A 23,253-nucleotide genomic window follows, 5' to 3' on the forward strand; every position below is an offset into this window, starting at 1 on the left:
CCTCCGTCCATGGGATTCTCCAGGCAAGAGTACTGGGTGGGTTGCCATTTCCTTCTCCAGGGGATCTTCCCAACCCAGGGATCGAACCCAGGTCTCCCACATTGCAGGCAGACGCTTTAACCTCTGAGCTACAAGGAGTCAAATTCATAGAAACAGAAAACAGAATAGTAGTTGCCAGGGGCTGGGGGTTGGAGGAAGATGGAAGAGTTGTTAATATGTAACTTCAGTTTTGCAAAATGAAAAAGTTCTGGGGATTGGTCACATAACAATGTGAATATAGTTAACACTACTCAACTGTACACTTAAAAATGGTTAAGATAGTCAATTTAAAACATTTTACTATAATTATAAATAAAAGAAAAAGCAGGAGGAGGTATATTATTTAAGCTTTAAATGTAACCACAAGAAAAACTAAAAATTGTGAGGAGAGGAGGCAATGAAAAAGTGCTAAATTTCTTATCTTTCATACTGATCAACAGATATAATAAAAAGAAAGCAAAATTTTAATAGTAGTTAAATCTCGGTGGTGGAAATGGGGATTAGGAGGAGACAAGAGATAGAAAGAAGAGGTACTTTGTAAATATTGAAACCCTTCTGAATGGCATAGATTATTATTAATTTTTCTACCATGTAAAGGTATGATTTTATGACACATGTTACTCTGTAATAAAATAAATATAAATAAAATATAAAACAAATTTTAAATTACTGTTATACATAAATAAAATTATTGTTCTAATTATTTTTAAAGTGTGTATTTCAAAAAGAAAATTAAAGCAGAAAATAGTTTCTTCCTCTAGTGACATTAAAAGGCAACTTGTTTACCTTAAAGCAATCTTTCTTTCAAATTATCCCCCAGGTTACTATTATGAGGGGGTGAGGATTGGGAGAATACATTTTAGAACTAAATCAGAAGAGAAGAAAAGGCTTTCGCTGAACTTCCCTGGCAAAGAACAAGTGTGACATTATCTCTTTGAATGCAAAGAGAAGAAATTAGTATGATCAGGTGTCATCAAAATATGAGTTTCTTATTAAAGTTCACTCATAGTTACAATTAACACTATGGAAGCATATTTGTAAATAATACAGATTTTTCAGAAACTTTATTTTTCAAGACCTGTAAAATATTTACCAGACTGTGCAAATACTTTTAAAACATGCTTTAAAAATCCTTTAGAAATCATAAGTACATACATCCTAAAGAGACTCAGTGAAGCAGTCAGGCTTCATCAACTGCCACTCCTTAAGTTCCAGGAACTAAAACCTTTAAGGGACTTTTTTTTTATAAATACCCCTCTAAGCAATTGGGTAAGCACCATGTTCATTTATCCCACAATCACCAGATTCTTATTATAGTACCAAAACTAAAAATAAACTGCAAAATAAAGATATTACTTCTAAGGTACAAAACAAATTATCCATGGAAGATTTTTTTTTCCTGGTTTTAACTTCAGTGTTGGCATAAATTAGCTTACCACTGGTCTTCAACAATACAGTCTGCTTTACCACAAAGATGCCCAAAATGGTAAATTTAGATATAGTTTTAGCTGAATTTAAAAAAGAAAAGAATAAAAGCATTTTTAACTGTGCTTCACCAGTCAAACAGTTTTAAGCATTCATTATGTTCCTATGTTCTAAAATAAAGAATCTAAAGCTTTTCCTTAGGACTAACTGCTTTAAAAAAAAAACCTGAAAAAAAAAAAACAAACCATATTCAGTCCTTTCGCTATTTCAACATAAGCTTTTTTCCTAAATTAAATATAGCAGAATCAGAAAAAAATTTTTACTTGTGTTCACCAATATAATAGATTTAGGCACGATTATCCATGGATGTAATACCACTGGGTAAAAGGTGGTGAGGAAATATTTGTACCATCTCAAAGTATCATCCCTCAAATTAATTGTTAATTATAAGAAAGCCAAAATGCAACATCTATATTTTAATAGTCAAGGAGATAGAAAAGAACTATGAAATATGAATTTGAATATAAAGAAAAAGTAATCTCAAAAAGGCCCATCAATATATTAACAGGGCAAAGGGAAACTTCTCTGAAGAGTAAGACTCAACTTTGTATTGTGGTTTACTAAGCCTCAGTATTATCATCCATAAAATAGAAATGATATCTACTTCTCAATATTGTTTAAAAAAAATTAGCGTTTTTTGCCAATTGTATTTGCAAGAATTTAAAAGACCGATAAGATGTAATGGAATCATAAGGAAAAATACTTCATTTGTACACTGTTATTGGGAACGTCAATTGAGATTTTTGGAGGACAATATCAAGTTTTAAAATAGGCATATCTTCAACCATGCAAGAATATATATTAAATATAAGGATATTCCTTCAACATGACTTAATAGAGCAATTTAATGAAAATTCATCAACCAGAAAAAAAGATTATATAAATTATGGTGTAACAATAGTATGCAAGACTATGTGCCAATTATACAGAAAGAGGCAGATTGCTCTATGTGTATCTGCCTGCTTATCTGTCTATCCCGACATGGAAAAGTGATCATGAATGAAAAAACTCAAGGTACAGAAACACATATAAACATGTGAACACATTTATAGGAAAAATAAACGTGTGTGTATATGTATACATATAATACATTGATATGATGTAGAATATCCCCAACTGTTAACAATGCCCCCCCCAGGAAGTGAGAGTGAGAGGTTATGAGGGAACTTTCTACTTTATATATTTCTGTATTTTAAAAATTAACTCTGGTGCCTCGTCTTTATGATCTGTAGTCGGCTGCTGGTGGCATTTTTGTTCCTATCATTCTTCTCAGCCATGTTCCTACATAGGTTAGCTGTCTGTCACGTACAATGCTGGGGACACAGAGCAGGCACACAAGAAACAGCTGTTCAATTGCTTCTGGACATTTCCACCTGGATGCCCCCAAAGCAAATTTTGATTACTTGTTCCAGGGAATTAATTACCTTCTCTAATAAATCTCTTCTTTCTCTATTTCCTAGTCTCTCCAAATGAGAAAATCCAAGTCAGACTCAGACCCTCTCTCTTTTCCACAAGCAATCACTCTCTAATTCATAATGATTCCACCCCCTGAAATCACCCCAAATCCACATCCTCTTTTCCATCTCAGAATCTCTCACCTGGACTCCTTCCAAAGCCTCCAGATAAAGTTTCATCCATTGCTCATTAATCTACTACACTGGTTCTAAGAGTGATCTTTCTAAAATAAAAATCTAAATCCTACATCCCTTACTTAAAATCTTCACCAATGAGAAATAGTCTGAAGTCCAAAGTATGATATTCGAGTCTTCCTCATCCAGTGCCTGTAACCTTCTTACTAGCTCACTTATCAGTGCCCACTACACACGTTATGTCCTAATGAGAAATGACTATGGGACTAACAACTAAATCCATCTTAACTCCCCAAGCATATCATGCAGCTGTGCAATGCCTGGAATGACCTCCCACCCAACATCGTAGTCCACCAGACAAACAAACTTATCCTTTAATAGCCTCAAACACCGCATCCTCTAGGAGGGCTTCCCTCAACCCAAACTCCTCCTCAAGAGCCATCCATACATATAAACACACACATACGCATACACACACACACCGCTTTATGAACTTTTTAAAGTCTTTCCTCCTATAAGTCTCTCGGTTCCTCAAGGGCAGAGCCTTATACCCACCTCGACATCCTCTGTGACCACTCTGGTACCATGTACCTGGCTCAGAGTAATTGTTCAACAGTATTTATTAAACTGAGTTGAAACACACTTTGGTAAAATGTGAAATCCTAAACAAGATTGGGTTTTCTAAAATCTGTGTTTTGATTAGGCTCATTTGAACCATGAAAGAAACAAACACTCAAGTAATCTTGGAAAGAGGGTCCAGGAGCTGTATTAGAAAGCTATCAAGAAACATCACTTTTTCTTCTCGTTTCCTCAGCCCTTCAGTTTGCATATGGCAAGCCTGGCCTCACCAGCCTCTCTGGTAACTCTTCAGCTTCAGTCCTCGCTGCTGACAAGCAGTTTATCTCCACATTATCTAATCCAAATTTCTGAGAGGGTTGTTTTGGGTTTGGCAGCAGGCCACCATGCCCTTTCTCTCTCTCTGGTGAAGCTATGGATCTGCTGCCTCTGCTCAGGTGCCGGGCCAGACAGTCTAGGACCAATAACTGACCTTCCCCTAACTTTCAACTCAATATATCATTCTTATTTCCTTAGAACCCATACTGGAAGTATATCTCTAAAATTGTTTTGTAATACTTTTAAAAACACGTCTTGCCAAGACTTGTCCACAGTGAGAAAATCCTGCATACTTCGTCACTGAACCAGCTATACTTTCCAAATATGTAAGGAGCTCATCCCATTTTGTTTATAGTTGTGCACTGAAAGAATCCTCTGGATTCGTAACTGCTCAACAGCGGAGGTTTACAAAGCTTTTCGCAAAATTTCTCTTATGTTTATTATGCAAGGAAATGAGTAGTCCAGATATTTTCTTGTTAAATTCTACCCCGTAATATCCAGTAACTTTATATAAGGATAGCACACACAATGGCAATCTACCACTAACCCACAAAACCTGTTTCTCCTCCTCCAAACTAACAGTAGGTAATGATTGAAGAAAGGCAGGCTACTCAGTGACAAGCTCATGGGAAGAGGAGTACAGGCCAGGAGACAGGCACTCTTAGGTGGTATCCAATAAACTCACATTCTCAGGGCTATTAATCTTCTGCTTAAAAACTCGAAAAGGGCTAATTAAATATCTTTTATATCTAGGGAGACAGCACAGTTCCACTAAGAACAAATTTAACATGAGAACACTAAACATCATTGAAAGGGGCAGCAATTCATTCACTAAAAAATTCTGGTTATTCCAAGATTTCAATATTCACTGGAAAGAAATATTATTAGAAGGGGATAAGGGGAAAACTCTCCCATAACAGCTGTTCTCATGATGTGAAAGAAAAGAAACTTTTTCATATGCAGATTGTCCTCACACTTCTTGATGGTAAGGGAAGAATTTTCTATTTAAAAACCAGGCAGGTGTTCTAGACAGCCAACCTGTTTATTTAACTATCCTCATTGGTGACTCATTTTAGTTTCATCTGTAGTAATGAGCAGCTGACTACACAATATAAGAACCATCAGTTTGGGCTATTGTTAATAAACATATAATCTTAACAGATCTAATTTCAGAGGTCAGAAATTGGAACAATTTGGAGTGCTGATGTTGTCTTCAAATGAGGCTTGAAATGAAGGCACTATTAGAAAGCTTTCATTGAATAAAGGCACTAAACGGCAAGAGGTTGATTAACTACTAATCAAAATTCATAGGTTTTTAAAAATAAGCAAAAAAAAATTTTACACTGAGTGTCTTGGAGACATTTTAGTCAAGCATTAATAGGGTTATAAGTCCTTATCCTCCTTTTTAAAAAAAAAATAGAGCAGTACCTACATTCTAAAGTAGAGCAGACTTAGATTTCTTTGCAAGGAGAAGGCAATGGCACCCCACTCCAGAACTCTTGCCTGGAAAATCCCATGGACGGAGGGGCCTGGTAGGCTGCAGTCCACAGGGTGGCGAAGAGTCGGACACAACTGAGTGACTTTGCTTTCACTTTTCACTTTCATGCGCTGGAGAAGGAGATGGCAACCCACTCCAGTGTTCTTGCCTGGAGAATCCCAGGGACAGGGGAGCCTGGTGGGCTGCCGTCTATGGGGTCACACAGAGTCGGACACGACTGAAGTGACTTAGCAGCAGCAGCAGCAGAGGCCTGTTTGGGCCTGTATGGTATCAGTGGTAAAACATCAGCCTGTCAAGGCAGAAGTCACTGGTTCGATCCCTGGGTAGGAAAGATCCCCTGGAGAGGGAAATGGCAAACAGTAGTCTTGCCTGGAAAATTCCATGGACAGAGGAGTCTGGTAGGCTACTATCCATGGGCTCTTTGGACTATCCAAAGAGTCCAATACAACTGAGCAATTAAGCACGAGGCCTATTTGCAGTTGTCAAACTAATAAAAACAGGAGAAAAAAGGAAGAAGCACTATTTTCATGTTTCATAGTTGGAATCATTGAAAACTACCTAAATTTAACATCAAGAGTCAGAAAAGTAAACCGGTGAACTAAAAACAATAGTTTAACAATAAATATGAGAGGCACAGGGGAGCAAGGAAGCAGAGGGTAGGGTGTACCCAGTTTATCATCTTTCAGAGGAAGGAATCGCTAGATACCATCTAAAGCTGATAAATCACACAACGGAAGTATAAAACTTTAAAATAAGAAATAAAGGCAATCTCCAGAAGAACAAGAAATGAACTATCAATAATAGTTAACTCTTGAGGTTGGGAAGACTGGATGGGGAACACTTTTCATTTTATATTTTTGAACAATTTGCCCGTTCCTACTGTGTGTGTGTGTGTGTGTGTGTGTGTGTGTGTGTGTAAATCTAGCTTTTTAAAATTGTCAATAATCAGACACTATAAAAAAAGAAAATGTACTATATTTCATTCTCTGTACCTAACAACTCACAGGCTGTCAACTTTATAAAAGAGAGCAGATTCTAAAGTGAAATATCTCATCTGTCAAAGATAAGGTAAAGGAAACAAAGCAATTTTTTTCCAGTGCAAAGTACAGAGCTACTGTTTTCAAATCAAGACTTCCTTGATCAATTTAAGCAAAACCACGGTTACTGTCCAAAATAACTCCTTTAACTACTCCTGAATACAGTCAAGCTAATAAACAGAGTCCGAGGCTTCACTGCAGCAAACAAAATAATAAATCCTTTTATCAAATCAGTAAGACACATAGGAGCTTATATTTTCTTTGAAATCAAAACAAGGGAGGCATTTTGAAAGTTTGCTATCTTCACTGATCCTCTCAGGAATGTAAAAGTATGCACTGCAGTTTCAAACCTCCTAGTGCTTGAGTTTTTTTGTTTTTTTTTTTAAGCAATTTACTTCTGCTTGGACAAGCAGTTACGACAGGCCACAGAAGTTGGGTTTTCTGTTAGCCCTCAGTTTCAAATCTTTAAGTTCACACTAACAGTTCAGCTTTCTAATGTTCCTAAATGTAATTATCTCAAAAAAAATTTCACACCTCAACGGAACTCAAAGGAAGGGGGACACTTCAGATTACTGATTATGGAATATGATTTAATACTGTGATTTTAGGACTGGGTTATTTTTGGTAACCACAGTAGTTGTAACTTAGGTGATAATATGAGTAAAGATCACAGATTTTAAAACTGCTTATTCTCACCCTCTTCTCTTCTTCCAGTATCTCACCCTATCGGACAAGACTTAAAAAAAAGAAAAGACTTAAAGCAACACTGACAAAGAAGAGTTCACGAATTTTAATTTACACATACACAACCTAACCTAGGCGAGACCTAGTACCTAATGCATATCCCTGAAAACACATCAACTTTACTCAAATATAACCCCTACGTCTAATATACTGGCAGCCTGATCATATTCCTGATACATGTCGGGAACAAGACAAATCTGACTTAGAAAACCAGAGGCTATAGGCCTGCTGGTAATCAAAAGGGTCAGCAAACGGAAGCAATTCCGTCTTTAAAACCTAATAGTAAACTTAGTTAACTAAGGCATCACTCAGAATCAACTCTCAACTCCCAATACATCCAGACTTAAAAGACGTAAAGCTCTTTGTAAATCTTAGTAGGCGAGTCTCTCAAACCCACCAGGGGGACCTACTTACTCCAAGGCTCCTCCCCTGGACCCTACTCAGGATTCTCAGCCGTGCGGTTCCAGGGCGTCCTGCACCACCACTGGGTGGTGGTGTCCCCATCCAGTGCCCGGTGTTCCTCCCCCAACCACTCACTCGGTCATCCATCCCGAGTCCCCCCGACTAGCCCGCCCAAACCATTCCTCCCACATCTCCAGCCCCACATTCGCCCCTCCTCCAGGCCAAGCCGAGCTGGTCTTTCTCCACCCCTGCCACCCCCACCGCAGGACACTCACCCGCGGTAGTAGGCTTTCACCCGGACCTGGTGAGAGTGGTCCCCAATGCCGCCGCCTGCGATCGGGTGAGACATGGTGCTGCTGTCTCTCTGGGTCGGCATCTCCTTATTCCCCCGCCTCGCCGGAGGCCGAGGGTACGGGGGGCGCGCCGGGCGCCGCAGGGGACTCCGCACCTCGAGCCTCCCGCGGAGCCGCGGCTGCCCTTTCGCCTACCTGTCGTCCCCGCCCGCGGCGCGGACCCAAGTGTCGCCTCGCCTGGGCAGCCGGAACCGCACGGCTCCTCCCACCGCCGGCGGCCGACTCTGCCTCTACGACCGCCCGGGCCCTGCACGCCTCCCGCCTCCGTCCCTCCCACCTCGCTCGCTCCAAAGGCCCACATTCCGGGGGAGGGCGGGTGCAACCATTGATCCAAATCAAGGAGCCTCAATGTCCGGCTGAACCATTCTTACGGGAGTAAGGCAAAGGGGAGGGAGGATGGGGGTGGTGCTGAACATCATATCAGATTCCCCGGCAGGGGGCCTTTTGTGGGAGCTGTAACTGAGAGAACGTGAAGATTCAAATACTATACTTCTGTAAAAAGCCCTCCCTACAAATATGGTTGGAGACAAGTGCTGCGGCATCTCACCCCAGTTTCCTAACTTGGTCGCGTCCGCGGTCAGCCGACTGGGGACTCGGAGAAGATTTGGAGTGCGGGTTTCTGGGATTTGGAGTCCCGGTGGAATTCTGGGACTTGAGGTTCCTTACGAGTAGAGAGCCCCGCCTTCTGTCTGTCTCCGGCTCGTGCCCCAGGAGACTTTGGCGTGCAAATCCTGAATCCACCTTGGGTATCCGAGGACATTGGAAATGATTGGGATTCGTCACAGTCTAGACTTTCTTCTCTGCTGAATTCCCCTTCCAATTGCATAAATCATCTCAATTATACAGTACCTTTTTGGGAAAGAATTTGATTAAGGGCTCAGCATGCGAAGAGTTGACTCATTGGAAGACTCTTATGTTGGGAGGGATTGGGAGCAGGAGGAGAAGGGGACGACAGAGGATGAGATGGCTGGATGGCATCACTGACTCGATGGACGTGAGTCTGAGTGAACTCCGGGAGTTGGTGATGGACAGGGAGGCCTGGCATGCTGCGATTCATGGGGTCGCAGAGTCGGACACGACTGAGCGACTGAACAGAACTGAACTGATAGCGTCTTTTCGGAGAAGGCAATGGCAACCCACTCCAGTACTCTTGCCTGGAAAATTTCATGGATGGAGGAGCCTGGTAGGCTGCAGTCCGTGGGGTCGCGAAGAGTCGGACACGACTGAGCGACTTCACTTTCACTTTTCACTTTCACGCATTGGAGAGGGAAATGGCAACCTACTCCAGTGTTCTTGCCTGGAGAATCCCAGGGACGGAGGAGTCTGGTGGGCTGCCGTCTATGGGGTCTTACAGAGTCGGACACAACTGAAGCAACTTAGCAGCAGCAGCAGCAGCATAGCGTCTTTTATGGAAAGAATGTAGTACAATATATGTAACAAATGTAATAATAAATGTAATGAAGAAACTCAGTTAGAAGGTATGATGGAAGACTTGACTTTTCTTCCTTCTGCTTTCCCCATATCTTGGCCCTTGTATATTGCCCTTGCATGGAACAGGTGCACAATGAATATTTAGCCAATCAGTCAAGCCATCCAACTAGCCATGCATCATCATTTATTTATTTATGGCTGCACTGGGTCTTTGTTGCTGCTTGGGGACTTTCTGTAGTTGCAACAAGCAGGGGCTACTCCTCGTTGAGGTGTGATGGCTTTTCACTGCTGTGGCTTCTCTTGCTGCAGAGCAGTGGCTCTGGCTCTTAGTTGCTCCCTCTGTATGTGGGCTCTTCCTGGACCAGGGATTGAACCGTGTGCTCTGCATTGGTAGGCAGATTCTTAATCACTAGACCAAGCACCAGGGAAGCCTACATCAGCATTTTTTAACATCATTAAAACATTGTTAACATCGACTGGTGTTCATAGTGGCTTTGCCAACTTACATTCCCATCCTAATACTATTTTTTATTATTCATTGCTAGTGTATAGAAATACAATCAATTTGGTATATATCTGAATCCTGGGTTGGATTACTGCATTCATTCATTAGTTCTAATAGTATTTTGATAAATTCATTAGAATTTCCTTTGTACAAGATTATGCCATTTAAGAATACAAATAGACTAACATCTCCCTTTCCAATCTGTATATCTTTTATTTTTCTTGTCTGATTGCATTAGCTAGAAGCTATTGTATTATGTTGAATAGAGAAGTATGTGAACATTCTTGTCTTATTCTCAGTCTTCTGTGGATAGTTTTAGTCTTTCACCATTAGATGTGATTATTGCTCTGGATTTTTTTTTGTAGATGTCTTGTATCAGGTTAAGGAAGTTCCATTCTATTCCTAATTTTTTGCCTATTTTTATTATGAAGAGTGTTGGGTTTTGTTTAGTGCTTATTCTGTGTCTCGGAGTAGGCAATGGCACCCCACTCCAGTACTCTTGCCTGGAAAATCCCATGGACGGAGGAGCCTGGTAGGCTGCAGTCCATAGGGTTGCTAAGAGTCGGACACGACTGAGCAACTTCACTTTCACTTTTCACCTTCATGCATTGGAGAAGGAAATGGCAACCCACTCCAGTGTTCTTGCCTGGAGAATCCCAGGGACGGGGGAGCCTGGTGGGCTGCCGTCTATGGGGTCGCACAGAGTCGGACACGACTGAAGTGACTTAGTAGTAGTAGTAGTATTCTGTGTCTATTGAGATTATCATGTAGTTTTGTGCTTTATCCTATTGATGTGATGCTATGCTATGCTATGCTAAGTCACTTCAGTCGTGTCTGACTCTGTGCGACCCCATAGACGGCAGCCCGCCAGGCTCCCCCTTCCCTGGGATTCTCCAGGCAAGAACACTGGAGTGGGTTGCCATTTCCGTCTCCAATGCAGGAAAGTGAAGAGTGAAAGTGAAGTCGCTCAGTCATGTCCGACTCTTAGCGACACCATGGACTGCAGCCCACCAGGCTCCTCCGCCCATGGGATTGTCCAGGCAAAAGTACTGGAGTGGGGTGCCATTGCCTTCTCCGATTGATGTGATACGTTACACTAATTTTTGGATGTAAGTCAATCTTGCATTCCTGGGAAAAATCCCTCTTGGTTATGACATATCCTTTTTGTATTGTATGTTGCTAGATTCAGTTTGCTAATATTTTGTTGAAGAATTTTGAATCTACTCATAAGCAGAATAGAAACTGGTTTCCTTCAGTTTTTTTTAAATTTTTTTCTGGCTGTGTTGGGTATTTATTAATATATGCAGGCTTTCTCTAGTTGCAGCAAACGGGCTTCACACTGCAGTGGCTTCTCTTGCTGTGAAGCACAGGCTCTAAGTGCATGGTCTTCAGTAGTTGCTGTGCCTGAGCTCAGTAGTCAAGTAGGCTCGTGGGCTCTAGAGCACTGGCTCACTAGCTGTGGTGCCTGGGCTTAGTTGTCCTGAGACATGTGGGATCTTCCCAGACCAGGGATCAAACCTGTGTCCCCTGCCTTGGCAGGTGGATTCTTTACTACTGAGCCACAAGGGAAGACCCCTTTTAGTTTTTAAAATGTATTTATAACTGCTGCTTTGAAGTCTCTGTCTGCTATGTCTTATATACTGCTGCTGCTGCTAAGTCACTTCAGTCGTGTCCGACTCTGTGTGACCCCATAGACAGCAGCCCACCAGGCTCCCCCTTCCCTGGGATTCTCCAGGCAAGAACACTGGAGTGGGTTGCCATTTCCTTCTCCAATGCAGGAAAGTGAAGAGTGAAAGTGAAGTCGCTCAGTCATGTCTGACTCTTAGCGACACCATGGACTGCAGCCCACCAGGCTCCTCCGCCCATGGGATTGTCCAGGCAAGAGTACTGGAGTGGGGTGCCATTGCCTTCTCCCATACATGTCCTTTCAAAGACAGTTTCGGTGTGTATGGGTCACATTGCCTGTTTCTTTGTGTGTCTCATGTTGTTTTTGTTGTTGTTGCAAACCATACCTTTACACTGCAGCAACTCTGAAGACTGGTCCAAATCAGCTCCTTGGTGGCTGTGGTTGTTTGCTTGTTTGTTTTTGAGTTGACCAGACTAGGTCACTAGAGTCTGTTTCCTCCACAGTGTGCAGCCTCTAGTATCTCTCCTCAGAGGGTGTAGCTTTCGCATGCACACTGTCACCCCGACTCCTGGTCCCTCCCCTGGGGGATGACAGTGATTTTAGTCTGATTCTCTTTGTCTCTTCTCCTCAACTCCCTATCAAGCTTTTGGCTGGGGTTTAGCTCCCAGATGTTAGCCTCCACTAACTGGCAACTGATTGCTCCAGTGTTTTTGATAATGCCTTGGCCACCTCATTCGAAGAGTTGACTCATTGGAAAAGACTCTGATGCTGGGAGGGATTGGGGGCAGGAGGAGAAGGGGACAACAGAGGATGAGATGGCTGGATGGCATCACTGACTTGATGGACGTGGATTTGGGTGAACTCTGGGAGTTGGTGATGGACAGGGAGGCCTGGTGTGCTGCGATTCATGGGGTCGAAAAGAGTCGGACACGACTGAGCGACTGAACTGAACTGAACTGGGGCATAAAATTGTTTCACAGTCTGATCCAGTGGTTGTTTTTTTATTTATAATTTCTACCAGTTAGGGTTGTTGCATTGGGGAGAATATAAGGGAGCTACTCATGTGTCCATTCTGGAAGTGCTATGACATTAACTTTTAAAGTCAATTTGATGTAATTAAAATTAGATAAAGCACACACAGTTAAACATATAGGATGATCAGGGTGTAGAGATTATGTCATTTTTAGTAACAGAACATGAGACACTATCTCAGTTTAAAGAAAACGGGACTCTGTAAAAGGGTTTAAAAGGAACCTAGCATCACATTAATCATATCTTTAGGGAAATTTGGCTTCCTTTCTACAGACTGAGCTAGCAAGAAAACGTCTAATCAGAATAGGTAGACCTTTATATTCAATTTTTTTTTTAATTAGAGGATAATTGTTTTACAATATTGTGTTGGCCTCTGCCATATAGCCATGAATCAAACACAGGTATACATATGTCCCCTCCCTCCTAAACCCCCTCCCACCTCTACCCCATCCCACCCCTCTAGGTTGTCACAGAGCACTGGGTTGAGCTCCCTGTGTCACACAGCAAATTCCCACTTGATATCTATTTTAAACATGGTAATGTATATGTTTCCATATTACATTATTCTCTACTGTATTCTATTATTCTATACAGATTGAAGAAAGTCATAAGGAGAAAGACAAATATTGTGTATTAACGCATGCGTGTGGAATCTAGAAAGATGGTACCGATGAACCTATTTGCAAGGCAGCAGTGGAGATGCAGACACAGAGAGCAGACTCCTGTTCAATCTTAACGAGCCCCGCCAGTGTGCTCTGAAGCCAAAATCAAATATGAAAATTTGTGTGCCATGTTCTTTATGTCAGGTGATAAATCCTGCTGCTGGATCTTTGATTTCTGTTTCTCAACTGAGAATCATATGATCCAAAAATGGAAAGTCAATGGTAGACATTCTGAAAAAGCCTCTGACAGTCCTTTTTCTTTCTGTTGTATTGAGTTGGCCAAAAAGTTTGTTTGGAACGAACTTTTTGGCCACCCCAATACTTAAAATGGTGCTTATTAACACCTGCAGTTTTGAAAACCTGCCTTCCTTAACTTACCATTCTTTAGTGGTTTTACTAAGTATGTGATAATGTCACTAAAAGGGGAGAAAAGTGTTTAAACTGCAAGTCCTGACCATTTGGACAGACTTTATGACCTGTGGAGATAAATATTGGGCTGAATGACCTGAATGATACCTACTTTTGGCTTACTACAATTATTTTAATTGAAAAAAAAGTAATTAATGCTCAAATCCATCAGCTTAAGGGATTTAAAATATTTTTGTCCAACATTCTCTCATTTTGTCATTATCAGAATGCTTGTCCATATGTCCAGAAATAACCTGCTGAAGGAATAAATGACAGACACAGGTCCTATGTAATTGTGTCCTAATAGTATCACATTCGGAGGAGGCAATGGCACCCCACTCCAGTACTCTTGCCTGGAGAATCCCATGGATGGAGGAGCCTGGTAGTCTAAGAGTCGGACATGACTGGGCGACTTCACTTTCACTTTTCACTTTCCTGCACTGGAGAAGGAAATGGCAACCCGCTCCAGAGTTCTTGCCTGGAGAATCCCAGGGACAGGGGAGCCTGGTGGGCTGCCATCTATGGGGTCGCACAGAGTCGGACACGACTGAAGCAACTTAGCAGCAGCAGCAGTATCACATTAATTGTTTTACTTAACCTTGAAGAGCAGCAGTCATGACCCAAACTCCTGATAGGAGTCCTGACAGCTGAAGTTAGTGAGAGAGTTTAGTTTGTATTCTGTTAATTAACTTTACTGAGTTAGCATAGATAGCAAACAATACCCCCATGACTCCCCTTCGCCCTTCTTTCTCTTATACCCTTTCACGGCCCTATTGACATCACCCGCTTTATCTGGATACTCCCTTCACTCCAGCCACATACATTTATTTCCACTGCCCTTCCCCAGTCTCACTCCCACACTACAGATAATGACATATAACAGTTTGAGCCTTAATTTGTTTTGCCTGAAATAAAACGGCTTTGTTTTAATGAACTATCAATGGAGAGTCCCATGAAGCAGAGGAGTCAGCAAAATAAATGAATAAATGAGGTAAACCCAAACATGTACTTAATGAAAGTTACTGAATAGCCAAAGAGGTCTGAGAAATCTCAACATAATTAACTCCTATAGGGTTTATTGGTGCAGTCACTATGCTCTCTCCTTCTTTTAAGAAAGTTACAATCCAGATAGGATATCAGGACATATACCAATGAAGAGAAGAACAAGGCAGATGGGAAACTCTGCACCAGTAAATGACAAAGAATGATTATAACAGCTCTTGAGTGCTACCTCGTCTTCTTCAGGAACCAGAAGAATCCACTTCTGTCTGGCTTGACTGAACAGCACAAAGTTGACTAGTAAATGACAGGTTGAAAAAGCCTGCATCAAAAAAAAAAAAAACAAAAACTTTTGGGACTTCCCTCGTGGTCCAGTGGCTAGAACTCTGTGTTTCCAATGCAGGGGATCCAGGTGCAATCCCTGGTCAGGGAACTAGATCCCACATGCTTCGACTAAGACTTGGCACAGTCAAATAAATAAATACTGAAAAAAAAACTTTAAGAACAACAAAAATATACAGCCTTCTTTTAGAAGTATCAGTTTAATGATGTTGGCATACCAAGTATGCTGTCCCTAACAATAATCAACCATTAAATGTAAGCTACCCTCCAATTTGAAAAGGCAAACCTGTTTTTGAGGATGGCATTTCCAATTGAAAATGTAAGTTTATCTAATAAATTCTTCCCACTCCAGCAGCTCAGAACCCCAGCACTGGCTTCCTTCAATAACTGAGTTCTGTCTCAGTCTCTGGAGTAAATTCCTCTCCCCTACAAGGTTGCCAACCCCTCTCCCCTCTCACGGAGGACTAGCTCATTTTCTCTACCACCTCCACCTATTTCTCACTGGACTCAAATCTTTTCATATCGAATTTCTGCTGACCTTGAATTAAACCACATCCTATTTTGGGCCACAGAGAAATCAAGGGAAAAAGCAGGGCTCATAGCCTGTAATGATTTTGGGCTGCTTAATCACATGTACAATGTCAAAGGGAACAGCACTTCAGAGATAAAGCTATCTGTTAGCTTACCTTCACACTGTGCTTATCACCCTAAGACTTAGGCATGAGGTATTTTACTGAATTGGTATGGCTCCCCATCCTGGATAATAACAAATTATGAATCAATCCATGTTATTCTTCAGTCATTCAGTCGTGTCTGACTCTTTGTGACCCCATGGACTGCAGCACTCCAGGCTTCTCTGTCCTTCACTATCTCCTGCAGTTTGCTCAGATTCATGTCCACTGAGTCAGTGATGCCATCAAACCATTGCATCCTCTGTCAGCCTCGTCTCCTCCTGCTCTCAACCTTTCCCAGCATCAAGGTCTTTTCCAATGAGCTGGCTCTTCACAATAGGTGGACAAAGTATCGGAGCTTCAGCTTCAGCATCAGTCCTTTCAGTGAATATTCAGAGTTGATTTCCTTTAGGATTGACTGGTTTTCTCTCCTTGCTGTCCAAGGGATTCTCTAGAGTCTTCTCCAGCACCACAGTTCGAAAGCATCAGTTCTTCAGCACTCAGCCTTTTTTATGGTCCAACTCTCACATCTGTACATGACTACTGGAAAAACCATAGCTTTGACTAGATAGACCTTTGTTGGCAAAGTGATGTCTCTACTTTTTAATATGCTGTCTAGGTTTGTCATAGCTTTTCTTCCAAGGAGCAAGCATCTTTTAATTTCATGGCTGCAATCACCATCCACAGTGATTTTTGAGCCCAAGAAAATAAGATCACAGACTTTTGAAGCAAAGTGACCATCTTGCCTAGGTGCCTCAAGAGCAGGAATCTTATCTTCCAAGTTCTTTTTGGCACTGAGAAAATTGTTGGTATTCCACAAACATTAAATTATATTGAAATAATTTTCTGTTGGTTTATGTCCCCTTAGATACAAGATTAACCTTAGTGTCAGAGGAAGGAAGCTGATGACACCAAACAAGCAGAGCAAGTCTTTATTTCAGCTTTGCCTTGTTAAAGCTATGACCTGAAAAGTTAGTTCAACTTGCTGAGCGATCTGTTTACTCAAGTCAAACAGGACTCCTAAGAAAGTGAGTCTCCTTTTACCAACATGGAATCTTCCAACAAGAATCATGGGATGGTAGAATTAACTAGCTGGGAGTCACTTTGGCTTCTCAAACTCTGATAAACATAAAAATTAGGCCTGGGGTTTTGTTAAAATGCACATTCTGATTTAAAATGTCTGATGCTGCTGGTCTCCCTGAGAGCAGCTTGAAGAGCAAAAAATCTAAGCCTCGTTTTACAAATGAACTCCAAAGTATGGAAATGGCAATGATTTGTATCATTGTTCCAATGTTTTCCATTCTTAAGCATAACATGAATTTGAAACAAGGACTGGTTTCTGGCGGATGAGGAAAAGAAAATTAACTTCACAAAATTCTTAGTTTTTATTTCTTTTCTCTTTGTTTTCCATGATCTAATCACATGCTAAAATGTTGTCTGGATTCATTGTTATTAGAGAATCACTATAATCTACACATAATCTATTCTTATCATAATCCATTAACAGGCTCACTGTGTCCCAGTAGGTGCAAGACCATGTTCTGAATATCCTATCATTCTGTTCAGCCACCTTTTCTATTTTACCTCTGTCAAACAATTCCAGGTGAGATGGTTATGTTCTGCAACACTGTTCAACATGAGTCTAGATTATTCCATCTTCTTCCTCTACCTAGTAACTGGAAAGCAAGCTTGCGATAAGAGAAACAGGATCTCTTTCTCTACTCTCTTTTTTCTTTTTTCTTCCTCTTTTCATTTTCGGCCATGCCGCATGAGGCACAGGATCTTCGTCCCCCTACCAAGGATTGAAGCCCGTGCCCACTGCAGTGGAAGCCTTAACCACTGGAGCTCCAGGGAAGTTCCTCTTTCTCTACTTTCTGACTCAGTGATTTAAAAACTACAGCTCAAAGTTCCCTTGAGGGATAGCTTAATTTACTGGGTTCTCAGGAGAATTCTACAAATCTTCTTTATCCTTTTAGCAGGATTTTAAAACTTTCAATAGTAATATTAAGAAATAGTTAAATATGTACCTTGAAAGTGAAAGCTAGTCACGCAGGCATGTCCAACTCTTTGTGATCCCATGGACTGCAGCCTGCCAGGCTCATCTGTCCATAGAGTTCTCCAGGCAAGAACATTGGAGTGGGTAGCCATTCCTTTCTCCATGGGATCTTCCTGACCCAGGGATTGAACCCAGGTCTCCCTTGTTGCAGGCAGATTCTTTACTGTCTGAGCCACCAGGGAAGCCCTGAAATATGTATGTGTACTAATTATTAGTTCTCTGGTATCTCCATTCCTTTATAAAAACAAGCAGAGGGTCACTAGCAATTGTCCACAGGAAAGAAGGTACTTATCACTTTGAGCCTCTCGCCCTGAGCCTCTAGGGGAAAACAGAATGAAACTTTAAACCTAATAGCTTCTTATTTTAAAAATGAATTATATAAAAACACAAATAATATCAGGAAACATCTATTGCATGTCCACTAGGTACAAAGCTCTAAATGTCATATAATAAATGTAAATGCAAATTTTGCCCCTGGCTCTAGCTAGGGTACTCTCCTTAGGAAGTTCACACACAAACCTGTGACAAATAACAATTCAAGATTACATAAAAATCTAAAGCAATAGGGCAGTACAAAACAAATTGCTAATTTGTGGAAGAGCAAATAATAGCTATAGAATTCAGAGAAAGGAGTGATTATGCCCAACTAAGGTGGAAAAAAATTTTTTTTAAATCTCTGATAGCAGTTATCTGAGAAGATAAGACTGGTATGAAACAGAGGTAGTTGTCTTTCATTGGGAGAGGACTTTATCGAGGCCTAACTGAAAAAATGCTTTATCGAGGACTAACTGAAAAAAATCCTTTGTTAAGCTGTAAAGTCATAATGTAATTTCAAAGAGATCTGGGATCCTCTGGCAAATTAACATGAGATAGGCCACAGGCCTTTTAGTCTTTTAAGCTCTGCGTTTCCTGGAAAATGGAAAATGAGAGGGTTCATGATCTCTGTACAGAATTCCATGGACTGTATAGTCCATGGGGTCGCAAAGAATCGACACGACTGAGCGACTTTCACTTCACTTCATGATCTCCGAGTCCCATTCCAGTCTAAGACTGTAAGATTCTGGGACCCCTTGGAAACTTCTGGGACCCCTGAAAAACTTACTAGACTGTGACATCATGTATTGACATAAAACTTTCCCAGCACCTAACAAAGTCTATGGGACTTGGTATTTGGAAGTTGACGGTAGGATTCTCAAATCAGCTTTTCATTCATTGAACATGTTTGCTTAGGGTTTACTAGGTCATGGTCCCCTCTGAGACATGCAGGTAGGAATGCAAAAAATCTTGCCCTCAAGGAGCTCACCTTAACAAATATGTGTCAATATTTACTTAAAAACACATATTCTCTGTCATCTCTTCCACTCCTGTAAATCTATTTTATTTCAAAATAAAAATTTAGAAAGTGTAAACCAAAAAAACAAACAAAATTCCACACATGACAACCTGCTCCAGGATTCTTGCCTGGAAAATTCCATGAACAGAGGAGCCTGGTGGTCCATTGCGTTGCAAAGAGTCGGATATGACCACATACACATTCAGATGTATAAGTAACTCTCATAACTAAAAAAGACAATTCAGTTTCTCTTTGTGAGCAAAGAGTTCCCCACAACTCAGTAGGGAAAATAATAGTTTTGAGGGGCAGGGGGTTGGAGTTAATTTAACAGATGATGCTGAAAAAATTGAATATCTATACATGAAAGAATGAAGTTGGACTTGTATCTAAACCATTTAGAAAACTTAGCTCAAAATAGATCAAAGATTTAAGTATAAGAACTAAAATTATAAAACTCTTAGAAAGAAACACAGTAGTAAATCTTTGTGACCTTAGATTAGGTAAGGGATTCTTAGATTGTCACCAAAACTACAACTAGCAAAAGAAAAGGTAAATTGAACTTCATCAAAATTAAAAATGCTGGTATTTCTTAAGGATACATCCAGAAAGTGAAAAGTCTTCTCACAGAATGGGAGATATTTGCAAATCAGATGTCTGATAAGGCAGTGCAGTGGTAAACAATTTGCCTGCTAATGCAGGAGACTCAAGAGGTTTGACCCCTGGCTGGGGAAGATCTCCTGGAGTAGGAAATGACAACCCACTCCAGTATTCTTGTCTGGAAAATTCCATGAACAGAGGAACCTGGTGGTCCATCCCATTACAAAGAGTCAGATACGACCACACACACATTCAGATATGTAAGTAACTCTTATAACTAAAAATACAATTCAGTTTCTCTTTGTGAGCAAAGAATTTAAATACATTTCTGCAAAGAAGACATAAAAATGGCCATAAAAACCATGAAAAATATTTATTATTAGTCATTAGGGAAGGGCAGCTCAATCACTTCATACTTACTAGGTTGATGGTAATCAAAAGACAGATGATAACAAGTGTTGGAGAGAATGTGCAGAAATTGGCACCTTCATACGTTGCTGGTGGGAATGCAAAGAAGTGCAACTTTGGAAAACAGTTTGACATTTTCTCAAGATGTTAAACATAAAGTTACCATAAGATCCGGCAATTCCTTTGCTAGTTATATAACAAAGAGAACTTGGTTATAACCATAAAAACATACGTCTACACAAAAACTAGTTCACAAATGTTCATATAAGCATTATTCAGAGTAGCTAAATTGTGAAATCAGACCAAATGTCCATTATAGTTGAAGAATGGATAAACAAAACGTGGTACATCCCTAAAACAGTTGCAAAAGAGTCCGACATAATTTACAATTAAACAACAGCAATAAAAAGGAATGAAGTACTGAGACACCTGACAATGTGGATAAACCTTGAAAACACTAAGCTATGCAAAAAGAGGCCAGACACAAAAGGCTACATATTGTATGGTTCCATTTATGTTAAATGTCCAAAACAGACCAATCTATATAGACAGGAAGAGATTAATGGTTGCTAGAAGTTGGAGGAAATGGGAAATGGGCAATGATTGCTTAATGGTCTTGGAGTTTCTTCTGGGGTGATGAAAATGTCCTGGAATTACAGACTAGTGATGATTACATGACATTGTGAACATACACTTTGTTATATGCTTTAAACAGATGAATTTTATGTGAATTATATCTTAATTAAAAGCAAATACCTGCTAAGTATTATTAGAGGGGCTTTCCCAATGGCTCAGCAGATAAAAAATCCACCTGCATTGCAGGAGACATGGATTTGATCCCTGGGTCAGGAAGATGCCCTGGAGGAAGGCATGGCAACCCACTCCAGTATTCTTACCAGGAAAATCCCATGGACAGAGGAACTTGGCAGGCTGCAGTCCATGGTGCTGCAAAGAGTTGGACACAACTGAAGCGACTGAGCACAGCACATACAAGTATAGTTAGAGGATTATAAATAGACTACTGTGAGAGTCTTGGGGAGGCTTCGAAGCCCAAAGGAAGAAAAGGTTGAGCAGAATCTGAAGAAGAATGCTGATGACTACAGTAGGTGGAGAGGGTCAGCACGGAAGAGGCCAGAGTAAGTATCTCACAGGTGGACTTCAGTTCCAAAGCTAATCCTGCCACTTAGTAGCAGTAGGACCTTAGACAGGTACTTAATCCCACTAAAATGTGTATCCTCATCAGCAAAATGGAGTATAATACCTGCTTCATGGGTTTGTTGTACAAATTAGGTATGTACAGCAAACCCATATATACAGTGCTTGCTGTATGTAAGCACTCAGTAGGGAAGTTGGTCCTCTATATCTTCAGGTTCTGAATCCACAGATTCAACCAACTATATATATTTTTTATATATATATATATATATATATATAAAAGCTAAGCTAAGTCACTTCAGTTGTATCCGACTCTGTGCGACCCCATAGATGGCAGCCCACCAGGCTCCCCCATCCCTGGGATTCTCCAGACAAGAACACTGGAGTGGGTTGCCATTTCCTTCTCCAATGCATGAAAGGGAAAAGTGAAAGTGAAGTCGCTCAGTCGTGTCTGACTCTTCGCGACCCCACGGACTACAGCCTACCAGGCTCCTCTGCCCATGGGATTTTCCAGGCAAGAGTACTGGAGTGGGGTGCCATTACCTTCTTCGATATATATATATATAGAGAGAGAGAGAGAGAGAGAGAGTGTTCCAAAAACCAAAACTTGAATTTGCTGTGCTCTGGCAGCTATTTCATAGCATTTACACTGTCTTTACAACTATTTACATAACATTTACATTGCATTAGGTATTATAAGTAATCTAGACATGATTTAAACTATACAGAATGATGCACATAGGTTATATGGAAATATTACACCATTTTATAGAATGAGGATCCACAGGTTTTGGTATTCAAGAGGGTGCTAGAACCTATCCCCCATGGATACCGAGCAACAGCTATATTTAATAAGTGTAGGGAATTCCCTAGTGGTCCAGTGGTTAGGAATCCACACTCTTATTGTGGACGACCCAGGTTCAATTCCTGGCTGGGGAGCTAAAATCCCAGAAGCCACGCATTGTGGCAGAACAAAACAAAAAACAAAAAAACCCCAACCAACCAAACCAAAAATCCCCCAAAACACAAGTGAAGCCTTCTCTTTCTTTCTTCATCCTCCCCTTATTTCTTTTTTAGGTGGATTAATGTTGAGTGTCATGGTAGGGCAGTGAAAAGGCCTAGCTTGAGTCTGACTGTCAGAAAATTTAATGAGGCTTAAATATAAAGGCAGTTGGAAGCAGAGGAAGGTGTTTCAGAGTCCGAAAATAAAGATTCTGCAAGCCAAGAAAGGTACTTTGGATTTAGTCCTGGGATTTAGTCTTTTTTTTTTTTTTTACAGAAAAACCTATTTATTTGGATGCTTTATTATTTTTTTTACTTTCACTTTCATAACTTAATTATTTTTTTAAATTTAATTTAATTTTTTAACTTTACAATATTGTATTGGTTTTGCCATATATCGAAATGAATCTGCCACAGGCATACATGCGTTCCCCATCCCAAACCCTCCTCCCTCCCTGGGATTTAGTCTTAAATCACCTGAAATTTTAGGGAGAAAAGGAATGTGAAGACAAGATGCAAGCAGAGGGAAGAATGGCTCAGAAGAGACAAAAATAGTACCTCTGGGACCTCAGGAAAGGACACAGATTTTTAATTTCATTAAGTAAAACCAATGTCTATATCTTAGAGGCACTTGATGTGGTCTATTTGCCAGAAATGATTTTCTAATGATTATTCCATGACTTCCTCTTTTAATTGCTTGATTCAGGAAGCATTTTGATAAAAGTGAAGTTGCTCAGTCATGTCCGACACTTTGCGGCCCAATGGACTGTAGCCTACCAGGCTTCTCCATCCGTGGGATATTCCAGGCAAGAGCACCGGAATGGGTTGCCATTTCCTTCTCCATCAAATCCAAGTCTCTCACATTGCAGGGAGACGCTTTATCCTCTGAGCCACCAGGGAAGCCCTAAAGTGAAAGTGAAGTTGCTCAATGCTTCCCTGGTGGCTCAGTAAGTAAAGAATCCGCCTGGCAATGAGGGAGACCTG

The 23,253-nt window shown here is 40.7% G+C and overlaps 1 protein-coding gene and 1 non-coding gene across 3 annotated transcripts in view; one reads left to right on the plus strand and one right to left on the minus strand.

The window, feature by feature from the left end:
- The window catches only part of PRKCI (protein kinase C iota), a 70,716-nt gene extending 62,518 nt beyond the window's left edge, over nt 1-8,198 (minus strand). Inside the window, exon 1 of one of the 2 annotated variants that reach the window (XM_005201686.5) lies at nt 7,964-8,043. Coding sequence is in view for 1 of the 2 variants with exons in the window: in NM_001205955.1 (NP_001192884.1) it covers nt 7,964-8,064 (101 nt within the window). In the remaining variant the exon portion in view is untranslated. Of the gene's footprint in view, nt 1-7,963 lie in introns of both variants that reach the window. The other variant, NM_001205955.1, reaches the window with a different exon arrangement.
- Nucleotides 8,199-22,133: 13,935 nt separating this feature from the next.
- On the plus strand, nt 22,134-22,206 carry TRNAK-CUU (transfer RNA lysine (anticodon CUU)). Its single transcript has one exon. It is a non-coding gene; the product is annotated as a tRNA-Lys (tRNA).
- The last annotated feature ends 1,047 nt before the right edge of the window (nt 22,207-23,253 follow it).

Source organism: Bos taurus, chromosome 1 (genome assembly GCF_002263795.3).
Source record: "Bos taurus isolate L1 Dominette 01449 registration number 42190680 breed Hereford chromosome 1, ARS-UCD2.0, whole genome shotgun sequence".
In the NCBI taxonomy this organism is placed as follows: Eukaryota; Metazoa; Chordata; class Mammalia; order Artiodactyla; family Bovidae; genus Bos; species Bos taurus.